Source organism: Entelurus aequoreus, linkage group LG27 (assembly GCF_033978785.1).
Source record: "Entelurus aequoreus isolate RoL-2023_Sb linkage group LG27, RoL_Eaeq_v1.1, whole genome shotgun sequence".
NCBI classification, from domain to species: domain Eukaryota; kingdom Metazoa; phylum Chordata; class Actinopteri; order Syngnathiformes; family Syngnathidae; genus Entelurus; species Entelurus aequoreus.
Window position 1 is genome coordinate 28549429 of NC_084757.1, and position 16763 is coordinate 28566191.

Genomic DNA, 16763 nt, shown 5'->3' on the forward strand with positions numbered 1-16763 from the left:
AGGGTTGTAGTTGCCTGGAGGTGTTCTTTTAGTGTGGTTTTGAAACATCAAACATCAAAGAACACAAAATACATTAAAAGAGCAGAGCTGATGCAACCAGCCATTTCTACATACAGCTACAAAAGTAAAAACAACAAAAAAACAACATATACCGGTACACTGTGGTGGCCTCTGCGGTGTTCCACGCCATCGTTTGCTGGGGTGGGGCGAGCATGGCCAGAGACAGGAGCAGACCCAACAAAGCCGCCTCCACCCTCGGCCGCCCACCAACTCTCGGCCAGTGTCCAGTCCGCATGGATGAGCGAGGAGACCAAGGTGTCCGATACCCTCTCATTCAGCCAAGACACTGTGAAGCCTGTCCGTCCCGGCACTCAGCGGCAGCTCCGCAGCCCTGTCTCTTCATCTGCATCTCCTCTCCTCCAGTCTCTCCAAACGGACTCTGGGGTGGCAAAGACCCAGCAGCTGGTCTCCATGGTCAAAAGGCTCCAGGGAGGCAGATCCAGAAGTTCACAGAAAAGCACCGCAGAAGTCATGAAAGTGGCACCCCTTGTCACACAGTCCCCAAGTATCCCCAACCAAAAGGCAAAAAAAACCAAAAAAACACATGAAAACAAGAGGAAAACATCAATAACACAAAAGGATGACACAAGAGCACAGAGCTCCTGCCAACAGCAGCCACTACATCTTGGAAATTAAAAAAATAATAATTACTGTATAATTTTTTCTTTATTAAACAATGAACAAACAAAATACACTTTTATTCCAATAGTTTCATACATTTAATGCTGAACAGTTGCGGTATCCTATTCAAAAGAGGTAAATTATGTGGAGTAAAAATGTGTTGTATGTTGTATGGACTCGTCAGACCACAGAACACTTTTCCACTTTGTATCAGTCCATTTTAGATGAGCTCGGGCCCAGCGAAGCCGGTGGCGTTTCTGGGTGTTGTTGATAAATGGCTTTCGCTTTGCATAGTACAGTTTGAACTTGCACTTACAGAGGTAGCGACAAACTGAAGTCACTGACAGTGGGTTTCTGAAGTGTTCCTGAGCCCATGTGGTGATATCCTTTACACACTGATGTCGGTTTTTGATGCAGTACCGCCTGAAGGATCGAAGGTCATGGGCATTGCTGCTTACACGCAGTGATTTCTCCAGAATCTCTGAACCTTTTGATGATATTACGGACCGTAGATGGTTCCCAATTAGTCTGTTCACCTGTGGGATGTTCCAAATAAGTGTTTGATGAGCATTCCTCATTTTTCTCATCCTTTTTTGTCACTTGTGCCAGCTTTTTTGAAACATGTTGTAGGCATCAAATTCCAAATGAGCTAATATTTGCAAAAAAACCCCAAAGTCTACCAGTTCGAACGTTAAAGTATCTTGTCTTTGCAGTCTATTCAATTGAACATACACTACCGTTCAAAAGTTTGGGGTAACCCAAACAATTTTGTGGAATAGCCTTCATTTCTAATAACAAGAATAGACTGTCGAGTTTCAGATGAAAGTTCTCTTTTTCTGGCCATTTTGAGCGTTTAATTGACCCCACAAATGTGATGCTCCAGAAACTCAATCTGCTCAAAGGAAGGTCAGTTTTGTAGCTTCTGTAACGAGCTAAACTGTTTTCAGATGTGTGAACATGATTGCACAAAGGTTTTCTAATCATCAATTAGCCTTCTGAGCCAATGCGCAAACACATTGTACCATTAGAACACTGGAGTGATAGTTGCTGGAAATGGGCCTCTATACACCTATGTAGATATTGCACCAAAAACAAGACATTTGCAGCTAGAATAGTCATTTACCACATTAGCAATGTATAGAGTGTATTTCTTTAAAGTTAAGACTAGTTTAAAGTTATCTTCATTGAAAAGTACAGTGCTTTTCCTTCAAAAATAAGGACATTTCAATGTGACCCCAAACTTTTGAACGGTAGTGTAGGTTGAAAAGGATTTGCAAAACATCGAATTGTTTTTTTTTTTTTACGATTTACACAACGTGCCAACTTTACTGGTTTTGGGTTTTGTAGCATATCATTTTAATTTTGCCCTTTATAAAACAATAGGGATTTGTCTTCCAAGAAGTAAAACATTTTCATGATGTAATAAGTGTGCAATGTTACCAAAATGTAAGTTTCAGTTAAAATAATAAAAATATAGGGTTGATTTACTTCTGGTGTTTCAAGCGATCATTTTTATTTATATAAACAATGACACACACACAACTGAATGCAACGAACCTTTCATACAATATAGGCTCACTCTTCTGTATCCACCTATAACAATTTTAATTCAATAAATACTGTATGAACAAAATGAAGTGCAGCACTAATGTACATTGTCTAGACACCGTACATCCCCGCTATATTTAATCATTTACAAGACACAGACATGCAAACAGCACACGCTCATTTACACACATTAGTCACAAGAAGCAGAGTGGCCCCACGACTGCTTGGACCTCATGCACCTGCATCCATAGTGCTGATATGTTTATACCCAGATCTCTTATAGGAAGAACCTGCATATCACCTCGATGTAGCTCCGTACTGCCCTGAACCCTCACTACTACCTCCACCTGGAAACATAAAAAAGGAAGCGCTCGATGACAGCAATACAATAAGTCTGCTGTAATGCTATAATCACTACCTTATGTTCTATTGTGGATATTTTGGTATGGCGTGAATCTATCTCTTTGCGAGAATCCCCCAGAAAGTGGATATGGTTGCTGGTGCCTTCCATCGCGGTCCTGTTTGCTGTATAACTGAGAATTATACGCTGAAAAGATGTGTGGCTGTGTAACCGTAGAAACCTCAGCTGGACAACATCCACACCAGGGTACCTAAACTATGGAGCAGTAGAGACGTTCATATTAACTCGAGGATAACTGCTTATGTTGCGAAATCAATCCAGGTCAGTCTTACCTTGTCACTGCCATGTTGATGACTGAACCATTGAACTGATGATTTGTACCTTCCTGGATACCACCTCCATGTTATCTACACAGCAGGACAAATGTTTTAGTACTCTTGGCTAGAGATGTCCGATAGTATCGGACTGCCGATAAATACTTTAAATTGTAATATCGGAAATTATTGGTTTAAAAAACTAAAATGTTTGACTTTTTAAAACGCCACTGTACGGAGTGGTACACGGACGTAGGGAGAAGTACAGAGCGCCAATAAACCTTAAAGGCACTGCCTTTGCGTGCCGAGCCAATCACATAATATCTACGGCTTTTCACACACACACAAGTGAATGCCACGCATACTTGGTCAACAGCCATACAGGTCACACTGAGGGTAGCCGTATAAACAACTTTAACACTGTTAAAAATATGCGCCACATTGTGAACCCACACCAAACAAGAATGACAAAACACATTTCGGGAGAACATCCGCACCGTAACACAACATAAACACAACAGAACAAATACCCAGAACCCCTTGCAGCACTAACTCTTCCGGGACGCTACAATATACCCCCCCACCACCCCACCTCAACCTCCTCATGCTCTCTCAGGGAGAGCATGTCCCAAATTCCAAGCTGCTGTTTTGAGGCATGTTAAAAAAAAGAATGCACTTTGTGACTTCAATAATAAATATGGCAGTGCCATGTTGGCATTTTTTTCCATAACTTGAGTTGATTTATTTTGGAAAACCTTGTTTAATGCATCCAGCGGGGCATCACAACAAAATTAGGCATAATAATGTGTTAATTCCACGACTGTATATATCGGTATCGCTTGATATCGGAATCGGTAATTAAGAGTTGAAAAATATCGGAATATCGGCAAAAAAGCCATTATTGGGCATCTCTACTCTTGGCCATTATGCTACATGGCGGCGCCCCACTTTCATGTACTCAAAGCCCAACCGCCGTTACCTGTCTGCCGTCAGGTACACATCAAGCACCAAAATAAAATTACGATACAGTACAAAAATTAATAGATACACACTGTGTTTTAAAGATATTTGCATTCATTTTCTAAATTGCTTGGCCTCTATCGGTTCAGCAGACCGTGGGTGAGCGGTGGGGTACACCGCTCACTGCTTGCAGGGCACAGACAAACAACCATTCACACTCACATTCACACCTACAACCCCTGAAAAGTATGGAATGTTCAATCAGTTGTTTGATTTTGTATGAAAAACAGACATAACACAAAACTATAGTCTCTAGACCAGGGGTCGGCAACCCACAATGTTGAAAGAGCCATATTGGACCAAAAATACAAAAAAATAATCTGTCTGGAGCCACCAAAAATTAAAAGCCTTATATACAGTAAGTGTTATAATGAAGGCAACACATGATGTAAGTGTCTATATTAGCTATATAGTCTACTATCAAAATGACTATGACGCAAATCTTCGTTGACCGAAATGTTGAAATGTAAAATGTATTCTTCACATTTTTACAACATTGGAAAACATTAGTAAAATGAAGGCTTCTAAGAGGGTGAGATCACTCCTGGAAATTACTGGCTTTGAATGGCCAAAGGTATAGATGTGTGTGTCTAAGTTAAAGGAAGACTGTCTTCTTTTAGTACATTTATTACAATCTTTGCAAGCTGGGTAATGTTTGCTGTGGTCTATAACGGCACACAAACAACTATCAGAAATGCAGCCAATATTACATACAGATAATATGTTATAAGACATGCAAATTTAAATTAAATAGACAGAGGACATACACTACCGTTCAAAAGTTTGGGGTCACATTGAAATGTCCTTATTTTTGAAGGAAAAGCTCTGTACTTTTCAATGAAGATAACTTTAAACTAGTCTTAACTTTAAATAAATACACTCTATACATTGCTAATGTGGTAAATGACTATTCTAGCTGCAGATGTCTGGTTTTTGGTGCAATATCTACATAGGTGTATAGAGGCCCATTTCCAGCAACTATCACTCCAGTGTTCTAATGGTACAATGTGTTTGCTCATTGGCTCAGAAGGCTAATTGATGATTAGAAAACCCTTGTGCAATCATGTTCACACATCTGAAAACAGTTTAGCTCGTTACAGAAGCTACAAAACTGACCTTCCTTTGAGCAGATTGACTTTCTGGAGCATCACATTTGTGGGGTCAATTAAACGCTCAAAATGGCCAGAAAAAGAGAACTTTCATCTGAAACTCGACAGTCTATTCTTGTTCTTAGAAATGAAGGCTATTCCACAAAATTGTCTGGGTGACCCCAAACTTTTGAACGGTAGTGTAAGTAAAGGAAATTAAATGAGGTCGAATATAACTACAAACGAGGCGTAATGGATATGCCTGATAAGCACTCCAGCAAATCAATAAAATCAACAAAGCTCACCTTCGTGCATTCACGCACAGCATAAACGTTTGGTGGACAAAATGAGACAAAGAAGGAGCGGCATAAAACACGTCTTTCTGTGGCAGCACCAGAGAAAGTTGTACATGTAAACAAACTACGGTGAGTTCAAGGTTCGCTGAAATTAGTAGGACAAAACGGTGCATGCCAAATACTCTCTTCAGTGAAGCACGTATAATATAAATAGTGGGAATTATAACAATTAGGAAGGTTTGTGTCATGTAAATTCTCCTCCAGAAAATATATTAAAACAAAAAATATACTTTTTTCTTCATCTTTTTCCATTTTCACACATCTCTGAAAGAGGTCAAGGGAGCCACTAGAGCTCTAGAGTGGCTTCAGTATGCACCTGAGGCTGATTGCCTCATCAACCTTTTAAAGGGAAAATGCACTTTTTTTGTAAATTTGCCTATTGTTCACAATCATTATGACAATGATGACGGATGGATTTTTTTTTAATGCATTCTAAATATTAAACGTAAATAAAAGTCTGCTTACAGCAGAGCCAATAGGAGGTCCTCTATTTGTGTGTGGAGTCCCTCAAGGTTCAATCTTGGGGCTAACTTTATTTAACATCTATATGCTCCCACTAGGACAAATAATGCAAAATAATAACATTGACCATCATTGCTATGCCGATGACACCCAAATCTATGTAGCGCTATTACCAAATGACTATCGCCCCATAGATCTTCCGTGCCAGTCCGGAAAATACGGTATTCAGAACTTTTTATAATGGCGTTGATGTTTTTGCCATTCCCATCCTTACCATTTCAAAGTGTTGTCAATTAAACCTTACCTCTGATTGCATTGGGTCAATGCAGGTGCTTCCTCCTGCTGTGAAGTTACAAAACACTCTCAGAGCATCATAAGGACAACCTTGGTTGGGGTCCATGTAGAAGTAACCTGAAATAAAATGCATCTACGGTATAAGTGAATCAAGGAGCCTTACTGGGGCCTCATACCATCATTCAGATGTGGGTGTATAAGTCCTAGCTCATAGCAAGTGGTGCCAGGGTCATCTTTGGTTCCTTGAGGCCAACTGAAAGCTTCATCAGCTTCATCGTCTAGAGATTCTCCAGGTTCAGCTTTCACTGGACGATGCTGCTATAGAAGAATATATTATTTATAAATGTCAAATGCTACCAGCAGTGGCATAGCAAAGCCTCATTAAAAAGTGTGCGTAGTAGGTTTGTCCCGACACCAGTATTTTGGTACCGGTACTGGTATCAAAATGTATTTCGATACTTTTCTAAATAAAGGGGACCACAAAAAATGGCATTGTTGTCTTTTTCTTAACAAAAAATCTTACGGTATATTAAATATATGTTTTTTATTGCAATTTTGTCCTTAAATAAGTTAAAAGTTAAAGTACCAATGATTGTCACACACATATTAGGTGTGGTTAAATTTGTCCTCTGCATTTGACCCATCCCCTTGTTCCTCCCCTGGGAGGTGAGGGGAGCAGTGAGCCGCGTCCGGGAATCATTTTGGTGATTTAACCCCCAACCCCCAATTCCAACCCTTGATGCTGAGTGAGCAAGGAGGCAATGGGTCCCATTCTTTGGTATGACTCAGCCGGGGTTTGAACTCACGACCTACCGATCTCAGGGCGGACACTCTAACCACAAGGCCACTGAGCAGGTTATATAAATAGTTAATTTGATTGATTGATAAAGACTTTTATTAGTAGATTGCACAGTGAAGTACATATTCCGTACAATTGAGCACTAAATGGTAACACCCGAATAAGTTTTTCAACTTGTTTAATCGGGGTCCACTTAAATTGATTCATGATACAGATATATACTATCAAAAAAATAGTATAAAATAGTGAATATACGAGACAACTTTTCTTTTATTAGTAAGTAAGCAAACAAAGGCTCCTAATTTAGCTGCTGACATATGTAGTAACATATTGAGTCATTTTCCATTCTATTATTTTGTCAAAATTATTAAGGACAAGTGGTAGAAAATGAACTATTAATCGACTTGTAGACTGCGGATGGACTTTAGCCGCTAGCTAGCTAGCCATGTCTTAAAGCACCTCCTCTTGAGGGCGTTTCAGTGTTATTGCTTCACCTTTATCGTTAGTTTTTAGGCCAAAATGCGTTCATTCTCCCTTTTCTGTCTACACACCGTGTCTGCCTGTAAGTACTTTGTGATTGTGCGCTGCCGAACATACTCGTCGGGAGGGTGGGGGACTGGTACTTTTTAGAGGCGGTATAGTACCAAATATGATTCATTAGTATCGCGGTACTATACTATACCGGTACACCGTACAATCCTAGTTTGAATTTATATCTGTCAGCAGACTCACTATGGAAGCGCTAAAAACTACAACAAAGTGGACGGGGAGAAGACGCAGACGAAGTGGAGGTACGAAAATAAGACCAGCCCCACAAAAAGAAGAGACGGTCAGAAAGTGGCTTGTCTGTAAAACATAATCTATGGAACATTTTGACCAAAGAACCACCATTACATGTTATGTTTTAAATGAAGAAAAAAAGGGGCGCATGCACGTCTGTGCGAGACAGCCGTGACTGACAACTATGAAAGGCAGTCATTGCATTCGGTCGTGAAGATGAGGCCCCTAAACTTGATGGCTTCAGCTCAGGTAAGCCCTTGCATTCAGACCCTGGCTATGACCCTGGTCACTAATGTGTGTGAGTGACTGACAGCAAGAAAAGTTGTCGTCTTTAAAAGGCTTCATGAATAAAGTTGGTGCGGTGTAGTATGGTATTTCCTTAGGGATAAGTCGCCACCTGTTGGTTTTGGGCAGATAAATCTAGAACCCAGATAGACAATTACCGTATTTTTCGAACCATAGGGCGCACCGGATTAAAAGGCGCACTGCCGATGAACGGGTCTAGTCAGTTCTATTTTCGTACAAGAGGCGCACCGGATTATAGGGCGCATTATTGGGGTCATATTATGAATTTTTGTAAACTTAAAGGCCTACTGAAAGCCACTACTACCGACCACGCAGTCTGATAGTTTATATATCAATGATGAAATCTTAACATTGCAACAAATGCCAATACGGCCGGGTTAACTTATAAAGTGCAATTTTAAATTTCCCGCTAAACTTCCGGTTGGAAACTCCTTTGGAGGATGACGTATGCGCGTGACGTAGCCAGTGAAACAGAGGTATGGCTCCCCCATTGAAGCCAATACGAAATAGCTCTGTTTTCATGTCATTATTCCACAGTATTCTGGACATCTGTGTTGGTGAATCTGTTGCAATTTGTTCATTGCATTATGGAGAAAGAAGCTGAGCAAGCAAAGAAGAAAGTTGTCGGTGCGAAGCGGAGTATTTTGCGAGGGAAGTCAGCAACACAACACAGCCGGTGTTTCATTGTTTACATTCCCGAAAGATGCAGTCAAGATCGAAGAACTCGGACAACAGAGACTCTTACCAGGAGGACTTTGATTTGGATACACGAGACGCAGACGCGATACCGTGAGTACGCAGCTGCGCCTCCAAACATTTGATCGCTTGCCCGTACGTGACACGCACGTACGGGCTTTGGTTAAATATATAAGCTTTATGAACCTCGGGTTAGGTGAACGGTCCTTTGGGCTGAGTGAGTGTGTGTGTTGTGCAGGTGTTTGAATTGTATTGGCGGGTTATATGGACGGGATCCCGTCCATATAACCCGCTCGAGCTATAATTAGCTCGAGCTAGTAGCTAGGAGCTAGCATAACAAACACCTAGGTGTTTTTATGCGGGATTAATTTGTGGCATATTAAATATAAGCCTGGTTGTGTTGTGGCTAATAGAGTATATATATGTCTTGTGTTTATTTACTGTTGTAGTCATTCCCAGCTGAATATCAGGTCACCCCCGGCTCTCACAGCATCTTCCCTATCTGAATAGCTTCAACTCCCCACTAGTCCTTCACTTGCACTTTCCTCATCCACAAATCTTTCATCCTCGCTCAAATTAATGGGGAAATCGTCGCTTTCTCGGTCCGAATCTCTCTCGCTGCTGGTGGCCATGATTATAAACAATAGGGAACTTTGCGGATATGTTCAACCGACTATGTCACGCTACTTCCGGTAGGGGCAAGCCTTTTTTTTTAATCAGATACCAAAAGTTGCGATCTTTATCGTCGTTGTTCTATACTAAATCCTTTCAGCAAAAATATGGCAATATCGCGAAATGAGCAAGTATGACACATAGAATAGATCTGCTATCCCCGTTTAAATAAAAACATTTAATTTCAGTAGGCCTTTAAAACATTATCTTGTGGTCTACATAACATGTAATGGTGGTTCTTTGGTCAAAATGATGCATAGATTATGTTTTACAGACCATCTTCAAGTAGCTTTCTGACAGTTGCCTCAGAATGCACCGTTTTGTGGCCGTTCTGATTTACGTGGCTCACCTTCGGCAGCGTCTTCTCGCCGTCATCTTTGTTGTAGCGGTGTAGCGTGCAAGGACGGGAGTTGAAGAAGTGTCAAAAGATGGAGCTAACTCTTTTAATGACTTTCAAACTTTACTTAAATCAATAAAGGAGCAGAATCTCCTCATCCGTGGCTCACAAGTGCAACATCAACGCCGGAAATGTGTCCCGTTATAAACCGTCCAACCGGAGACCTCTAATAACTAAAGTTCAATGGGTGAATTATGTAAACCCACTACAGTTTTTAGCGCTTTGATAGCTAGTCTACTGACAGATAAAAGTACCATATAAGTACACTATTTTATATTAGAAATGGTTACAGCGGAAGATGAATGCCACATAAGAAGGTAGAGAAAAAGAAGAAGCTTATGACTACAACGACGGACTACAATTGCGGACGCGCGCTCATTTTCAGGACTTATGCAGATCTCAAATACACTTTAGCAGGTACCAGAAGGTAAGAAAAGTTGGTTTTGCATAAAACGCCATGTAATATGTCTGATAATAGGTACCATTTTGCGGTCCTTATACACACACCATAGTAATACTCATATGTTTAATGCACTGACAATCCATCAAGCGGTGCGGCTTCAAAGTCGTACTAAAAACATTTTAACAGATTTTTGAGCGCCGTGTGTAATGTTCTATACCAGGGGTCACCAACCTTTTTGAAACCAAGAGCTACTTCTTGGGTACTGATTAATGCGAAGGGCTACCAGTTTGATACACACTTAAATAAATTGCCAGAAATAGCAAATTTGCTCAATTTACCTTTAACTCTATGTTATTATTAATAATTAATGATATTTATCTTTGTGGAAACACTGATCATCTTAATGATTTCTCACATTAAATATATATAGAAACAGATAAATATCAATATGCAGCACTTTATTTTTATATTTTCTCTAAGTGCACATTTTTCAAATTGAACATTTTCAAATGATCACTTCTAAGACAGTCTTGTGAAATCACAATATCCCATTTTAACTAGCTAGCCACTAACATTTTTTTTTAACAAATCATGAATTACTTTGCACCATGTTTGTACAAATAATAACTCATGTAAAATAAAAAAAATAAAAAAAATAATTTATGGGACATCATTAGTAATTTTTCCTGATTAAGATTAATTTTAGAATTTTGATGACATGTTTTAAATAGGTTAAAATCCAATCTGCACTTTGTTAGAATATATAACAAATTGGACCAAGCTATATTTCTAACAAAGACAAATCATTATTTCTTCTAGATTTTCCAGAACAAAAATTTTAAAAGAAATTCAAAAGTCTTTGAAATAACATTTAAATTTGATTCTACAGATTTTCTAGATTTGCCAGAATAATTTTTTTGAATTTTAATCATAATAAGTTTGAAGAAATATTTCACAAATATTCTTCGTCGAAAAAACAGAAGCTAAAATGAAGAATTCAATTACAATTTATTTATTATTCTTTACAATGAAAAAAATAAATTTACTTGAACATTGATTTAAATTGTCAGGAAAGAAGAGGAAGGAATTTAAAAGGTAAAAAGGTATATGTGTTTAAAAATCCTAAAATCATTTTTATGGTTGTATTTTTTCTCTAAAATTGTCTTTCTGAAAGTTATAAGAAGCAAAGTAAAAAAATAAATGAATTTATTTAAACAAGTGAAGACCAAGTCTTTAAAATATTTTCTTGGATTTTCAAATTCTATTTGAGTTTTGTCTCTCTTAGAATTAAAAATGTCGAGCAAAGCGAGACCAGCTTGCTAGTTGTGGGGAGGCGGGGCCGGCGGACCGACGGCGCCCGCTCCAAGATGTCGGCGAGGAGGCGTGGACGAGCGAGCGGCAAGGCGGGGTGCGCTGGGAGCGACGCCGCAATCAGCATAAGGTGCGTGGAGCGCGCAGCTGTGGACAGTGCAATCACCCTCTCGGACCGTATAAAAGGGCGAGAGACGTGAACATCAAGGGAGGAGACGGGGAAAGACGGCGGACGGGAGGAAACCATCCTCTGCTGCCACGCAAACGACGGCGACGTGCTGCTGAAAAGCAGACGGCGGACGGGAGGAAACCATTCGGGTGCTCACGTGAGAAAAAAGGCAGCTGCTGAAAAGCACACAAAAGACTCTGCGATTGAAATAATAAAGAAGTCTAAACCGTCTCACGACAATGTCTTCCCTGGATGGTCCTGAGAACCCGCACGACAGTTAGGACTGTCACACTAGTAAATAAATACAATTTAAAAAATAGAGGCAGCTCACTGGTAAGTGCTGCTATTTGAGCTATTTTTAGAACAGGCCAGCGGGCGACTCATCTGGTCCTTACGGGCTACCTGGTGCCCGCGTTGGTGACTCCTGTTCTATACTCTCAATGGAACATTTAAAGATTTGGTGTTAATTACTGCCATCATATTGCAGTCTACACGTATCTCTTATGTGTGACTGCCATCTACTGGTCACACTTATCATTACACCATGTACCAAATACAATTGTTTTGAGGTCAGTAAGCACAACCAGAATTATGCCGTACATTAGGCGCACCGGGTTACAAGGCCTTCGAAAAATACGGTAGTCATCTTTGTGTTTTTTTGTTTGGGAATAAAAGAATTGCCTTATTATTGGGTCAACATAATGTGATAGTAGGATGACACACTGTCACTCTGCATGCACACGTAATCACGACCATGGCAACTAATGCTGCACCGTTGCATTCAGTCCCAATGAAACAAATATAAAAAGAAGCATGTAAGAGAAGGAAGCTGATACTAACTTTTTGTTGTCTATGTTGGTTCTGCAGCAGTTTGTGTTCAGACTCGGATGTGCTAGATCTTGTTAAGGATTCAGACGTCTCACTGGGTCTATCACCATCATTTGATCCTTTTCCTTCTTTAGGTGTGTAATTTCCTGGTAAACCTGATATTCCCTGAAGAAAAAAGAAGAGATTATGTAAAACGTCACAATACATCAAATGAATATACTTTTAAAATGTTTGTTTCATACTTAATGTCTTACCGGGTTTCCTTGCTTTCCTTTCACCCCTTTAGGACCACTGGTGCCTTGGACACCTTTCATTCCCTGTAAATACAGCAATTCACAATGCAGGGATAACTATACATGCATCGTTAATATCCTGTGGCATATCCAGGAACACATTGGCCGCAGTGATGTGTGGTGAGGTTCATGACTGGTGAGGCGTTGTCTCCTTTGGAGTTTAAAAATAAAATAATTATTGTATCAATTGTCACGGTGCCACATGTAGGCTGATAGCATGACCCCAAAATGCAGAGACGCAAGGCGGTGTGCAGGTCAAATAAGTCTAAATCTTTACATAGAGAGCAAAACGGCAGAAACAAACGGCTCGTGCAAGGCAGATACACACTAAAAAATGTTGGGTTAAAAAATAACTCAATTTTAACCCAACTGCTGGTTCAGAAAAGGACAAACCCCTTATTTGAGTTATTTTAACTCAACATTTTGGGTTAATTTTTTCAATCCAACTTTTGCGTTGAATTATTTAACCAAAAAGTTGAGTTATGTTAAGTCATTGTTGGGTTATTCCCAACCAAACTATTGGGTTTAATTATTTAACCCAAAAGTTGAGTTATGCTAACTCAATGTTGGTTGATTCATAACCCAACAATTGGTTTGAATTTATTCAACACAAAAGCTGAGCTCTGCTCACTACAATGTTGGGTTATTCCAAACCCAACTATTGCAGTGTTTCCCACACATTCATTTATTTGTGGCGGCCAGCCACGAAATAATTAAGGCCGCCACAAAAAAAAAACAACTTTTTTTTTTCAATTAATTTAAAAAAAATATTTTTTTTTAAATTTATTTTTGTGTCCTGTCAAGCTTCTCAGGCAAATCATATAGTTAATGTAGATGCCCATATCGGCTGTTCAGATTTACTTTACAAAAGAGAAGTGTAGGATCAAGATTTTTGGAGCTCTTTGTTCAGTGGATCAGATGTTTGATGAAGCTTTGTGTCTATCTACCACCACTACTGTTTTCTGTTTATTTGTTACTGACTGTGGCAGGACACCTCTGCCTCTGTTTCACTTTATGTTGCTGGTAAATAATATGGTTGTAGTAGTAGGCTAAAGTTAAATTATTTAGTATGCACTAATTAAAGGGGCAGAGCTTTAAGAGACATTTTAGCTTTTATATTTTTATAAGATATATTTTTTGTAAGAACCACAATTAATAAATATATTTCAGTGAATAACTTATTGTTCAAATCTGTATATAAATATGTACATAAAGTGTTGTAATTATATTGTAAAATGGATGGATGGATGGATGGACGGACGTTTAAAACAAAATTGTTATTATTAATTAGTAAGTATAAATTTTTTGAGCCTTTTTAGAGAAAATCATATCATTGTAGTAAATTATGCAAATTACTCGATGATGTCATGTGACCACGCCCATAGCCACGCCCCCACCGCCACAGGTATCTTGGCAGTTTATGGGAAACACTGTATTGGGTTGTGCAATTTAGCGCTCCTTGACCCTATAGTTGGTTAAAAATTATAAATTTTACTGCTGGTTTGTCTTACTCCTTCCCAACTACAACTCAAAATTATTTTTATTCCATTAAAATATACTCAAAAGCAAGATATGAGTGAAATTTTATTTTATTTTTTACAAGCATTGCCGTGTATGGTCATAGTAGTTCTATACAGCATGCTCAAATATTTTCATGTACATAAGATGTGTGATTGTAAATAATGTTAATGAGATTAATCCATAATAAAATTTCCTTCAAGAAAAAAGTACCTTTTTAATTAAAATAAAAGAGGCCTTTTACCCAACAATGCGTTACTGATCGAAAAACAACCCAAAAATGGTTGATAGTTTTGAAAACCCAGAAATTGAGTTAAAATAATACCCTTATAACCCAAAAAATGGATTGCTCTTCATAAAAATAACTCAAAAATTTACCCAACACTCACAACTCTTAAATTGGGTTATCAAAATAACGCAGCATTTTTTAGTGTGTAGCGGCAGCAGAGTAACACATGCACACTGACCAAAAAGCAATAATCCAGGACTGGCAAGGAGCAACAGATGAACCTCAATAGGCTTGACTAACCAATCGAAAATAGATGCGCTGGCAGGAAGTTAAGCAGAAAGTGAAGGTGCATCAAAACAACTTAATACTTTACAACTAAAACAAGAGCACTAGGACGAAAAATTATACCAAACAGGGAAATAGAGAACAAAATCCAAACCGTCATGTGAGATCATTAGATTAATGTTAATACAGGTTGCTCATTATTAGGATACCAAGACAAAGAAGAGAATAATTCACTTCTGTTTTATTTTCAAATACTTCTCAATCATCTTTGTATTTTTATAAAACTAACTCATTTATAGACTTGGCCTCATTTATATAAAAGAAGTCAATGTGCTTATCATTATCCAAGAAAACGTGTTACTTTTTGTGAACGTCTGAAAGTCCAGTTGAATTTTTCGAGCTTGGATATACAGTATAATCCTCCATTGTGGTAGTCAGATATATTCTCTCATTTATCCAGCAAAGTATAAAAGTATATACGTATATTGCATTTGACTTGTACAACCCACAGTGAAGAAAGGAAACTGTGCCTCTTAGTACTATTTTTCTGTTCAGTATTTCATTGTCCGATTATCACACACTTAAATACACATTAAATATATTACACAAGATGTACAAAGTCATAGTGTATAATAAATGTTTATGCAAAAAGTATATTGGCCACAAGCTGACAAACAGAAACCATTGAAGTCAGTGCAGTGCACTCAGAGAGTAAGCTCAGCTTCCACACTAAGCAGTGATGAATCAGTGAATTATTTTTTTCTTAAGAAAATGTTCAAAACAATGGGAATCATACAGAACATACACTACCGTTCAAAAGTTTGGGGTCACATTGAAATGTCCTTATTTTTGAAGGAAAAGCACTGTATTTTTCAATGAAGATAACTTTAAACTAGTCTTAACTTTAAAGAAATACACACTATACATTGCTAATTTGGTAAATGACTATTCTAGCTGCAAATGTCTGGTTTTTGGTGCAATATCTACATAGGTGTATAGAGGCCCATTTCCAGCAACTATCACTCCAGTGTTCTAATGGTACAATGTGTTTGCTCATTGGCTCAGAAGGCTAATTGATGATTAGAAAACCCTTGTGCAATCATGTTCACACATCTGAAAACAGTTTAGCTCGTTACAGAAGCTACAAAACTGACCTTCCTTTGAGCAGATTGAGTTTCTGGAGCATCACATTTGTGGGGTCAATTAAACGCTCAAAATGGCCAGAAAAAGAGAACTTTCATCTGAAACTCGACAGTCTATTCTTGTTCTTAGAACTGAAGGCTATTCCACAAAATTGTTTGGGTGACCCCAAACTTTTGAACGGTAGTGTACATTTAGAACAGTCGCAACAAGCAGACAATAATATCTATTTTATGATACCATTATTTATTTTTCATAATGACAATTTAGTTTGAAGGCTCGGCCTCACTTGCTTCACCTGACCACACATCACTAATTGGTTGTGTACTGGTTTCTATTAGCATTAAACATTTGAGCTAATCTAAAGGCTGATTAACATAGAAACTGTTACCAATACCTTCTGTCCAAGCTGACCCTGTTAAAAGGCAGAAAAGAAATCATTTTAGACATTTACAAAAAGTATTTTTTAAGTCATGGTTACTCTACAGCACTTTAAAATATTGGTGCATTTAAGACTTTTTAACTTGGCTATTAATAAAAAAACTAAATATATTGCGTCAACAATCTGCTTTAATCAATCATCAAGAGTAATGAGGAATATGAAATAACGATTCCACTAGCTCTACTGCTTTGGTAATTAAACATATTCATAGATTTACATAATGTATACTGCACACACATGAATACCGTATTATAACTATAAGGTGCACTTAAAATGCTTTAATTTTCTCAAAACTCGACGGTACTCCTTATAACCCGGTGCGCCTAATGTACGGCATGATTCTGTTTGTGCTTACCAACCTTGAAGCAAAT

General features: G+C 38.5%; 1 protein-coding gene across 1 annotated transcript in view; it reads right to left on the bottom strand.

The window, feature by feature from the left end:
* Positions 1-2176: 2176 nt before the first annotated feature.
* LOC133644665 (voltage-dependent R-type calcium channel subunit alpha-1E-like) overlaps positions 2177-16763 on the bottom strand; it is a 495634-nt gene continuing 481047 nt past the window's right edge. The window contains exons 104-111 of the mRNA XM_062039342.1: positions 16348-16365; positions 12740-12802; positions 12498-12650; positions 6301-6442; positions 6135-6241; positions 2923-2997; positions 2648-2845; positions 2177-2576 (exon numbers count right to left, since the gene is read on the bottom strand). Of these exons, the coding sequence (XP_061895326.1) occupies positions 2424-2576; positions 2648-2845; positions 2923-2997; positions 6135-6241; positions 6301-6442; positions 12498-12650; positions 12740-12802; positions 16348-16365 (909 nt within the window). The 3' untranslated portion in view covers positions 2177-2423. The remainder of the gene's footprint in view (positions 2577-2647; positions 2846-2922; positions 2998-6134; positions 6242-6300; positions 6443-12497; positions 12651-12739; positions 12803-16347; positions 16366-16763) is intronic.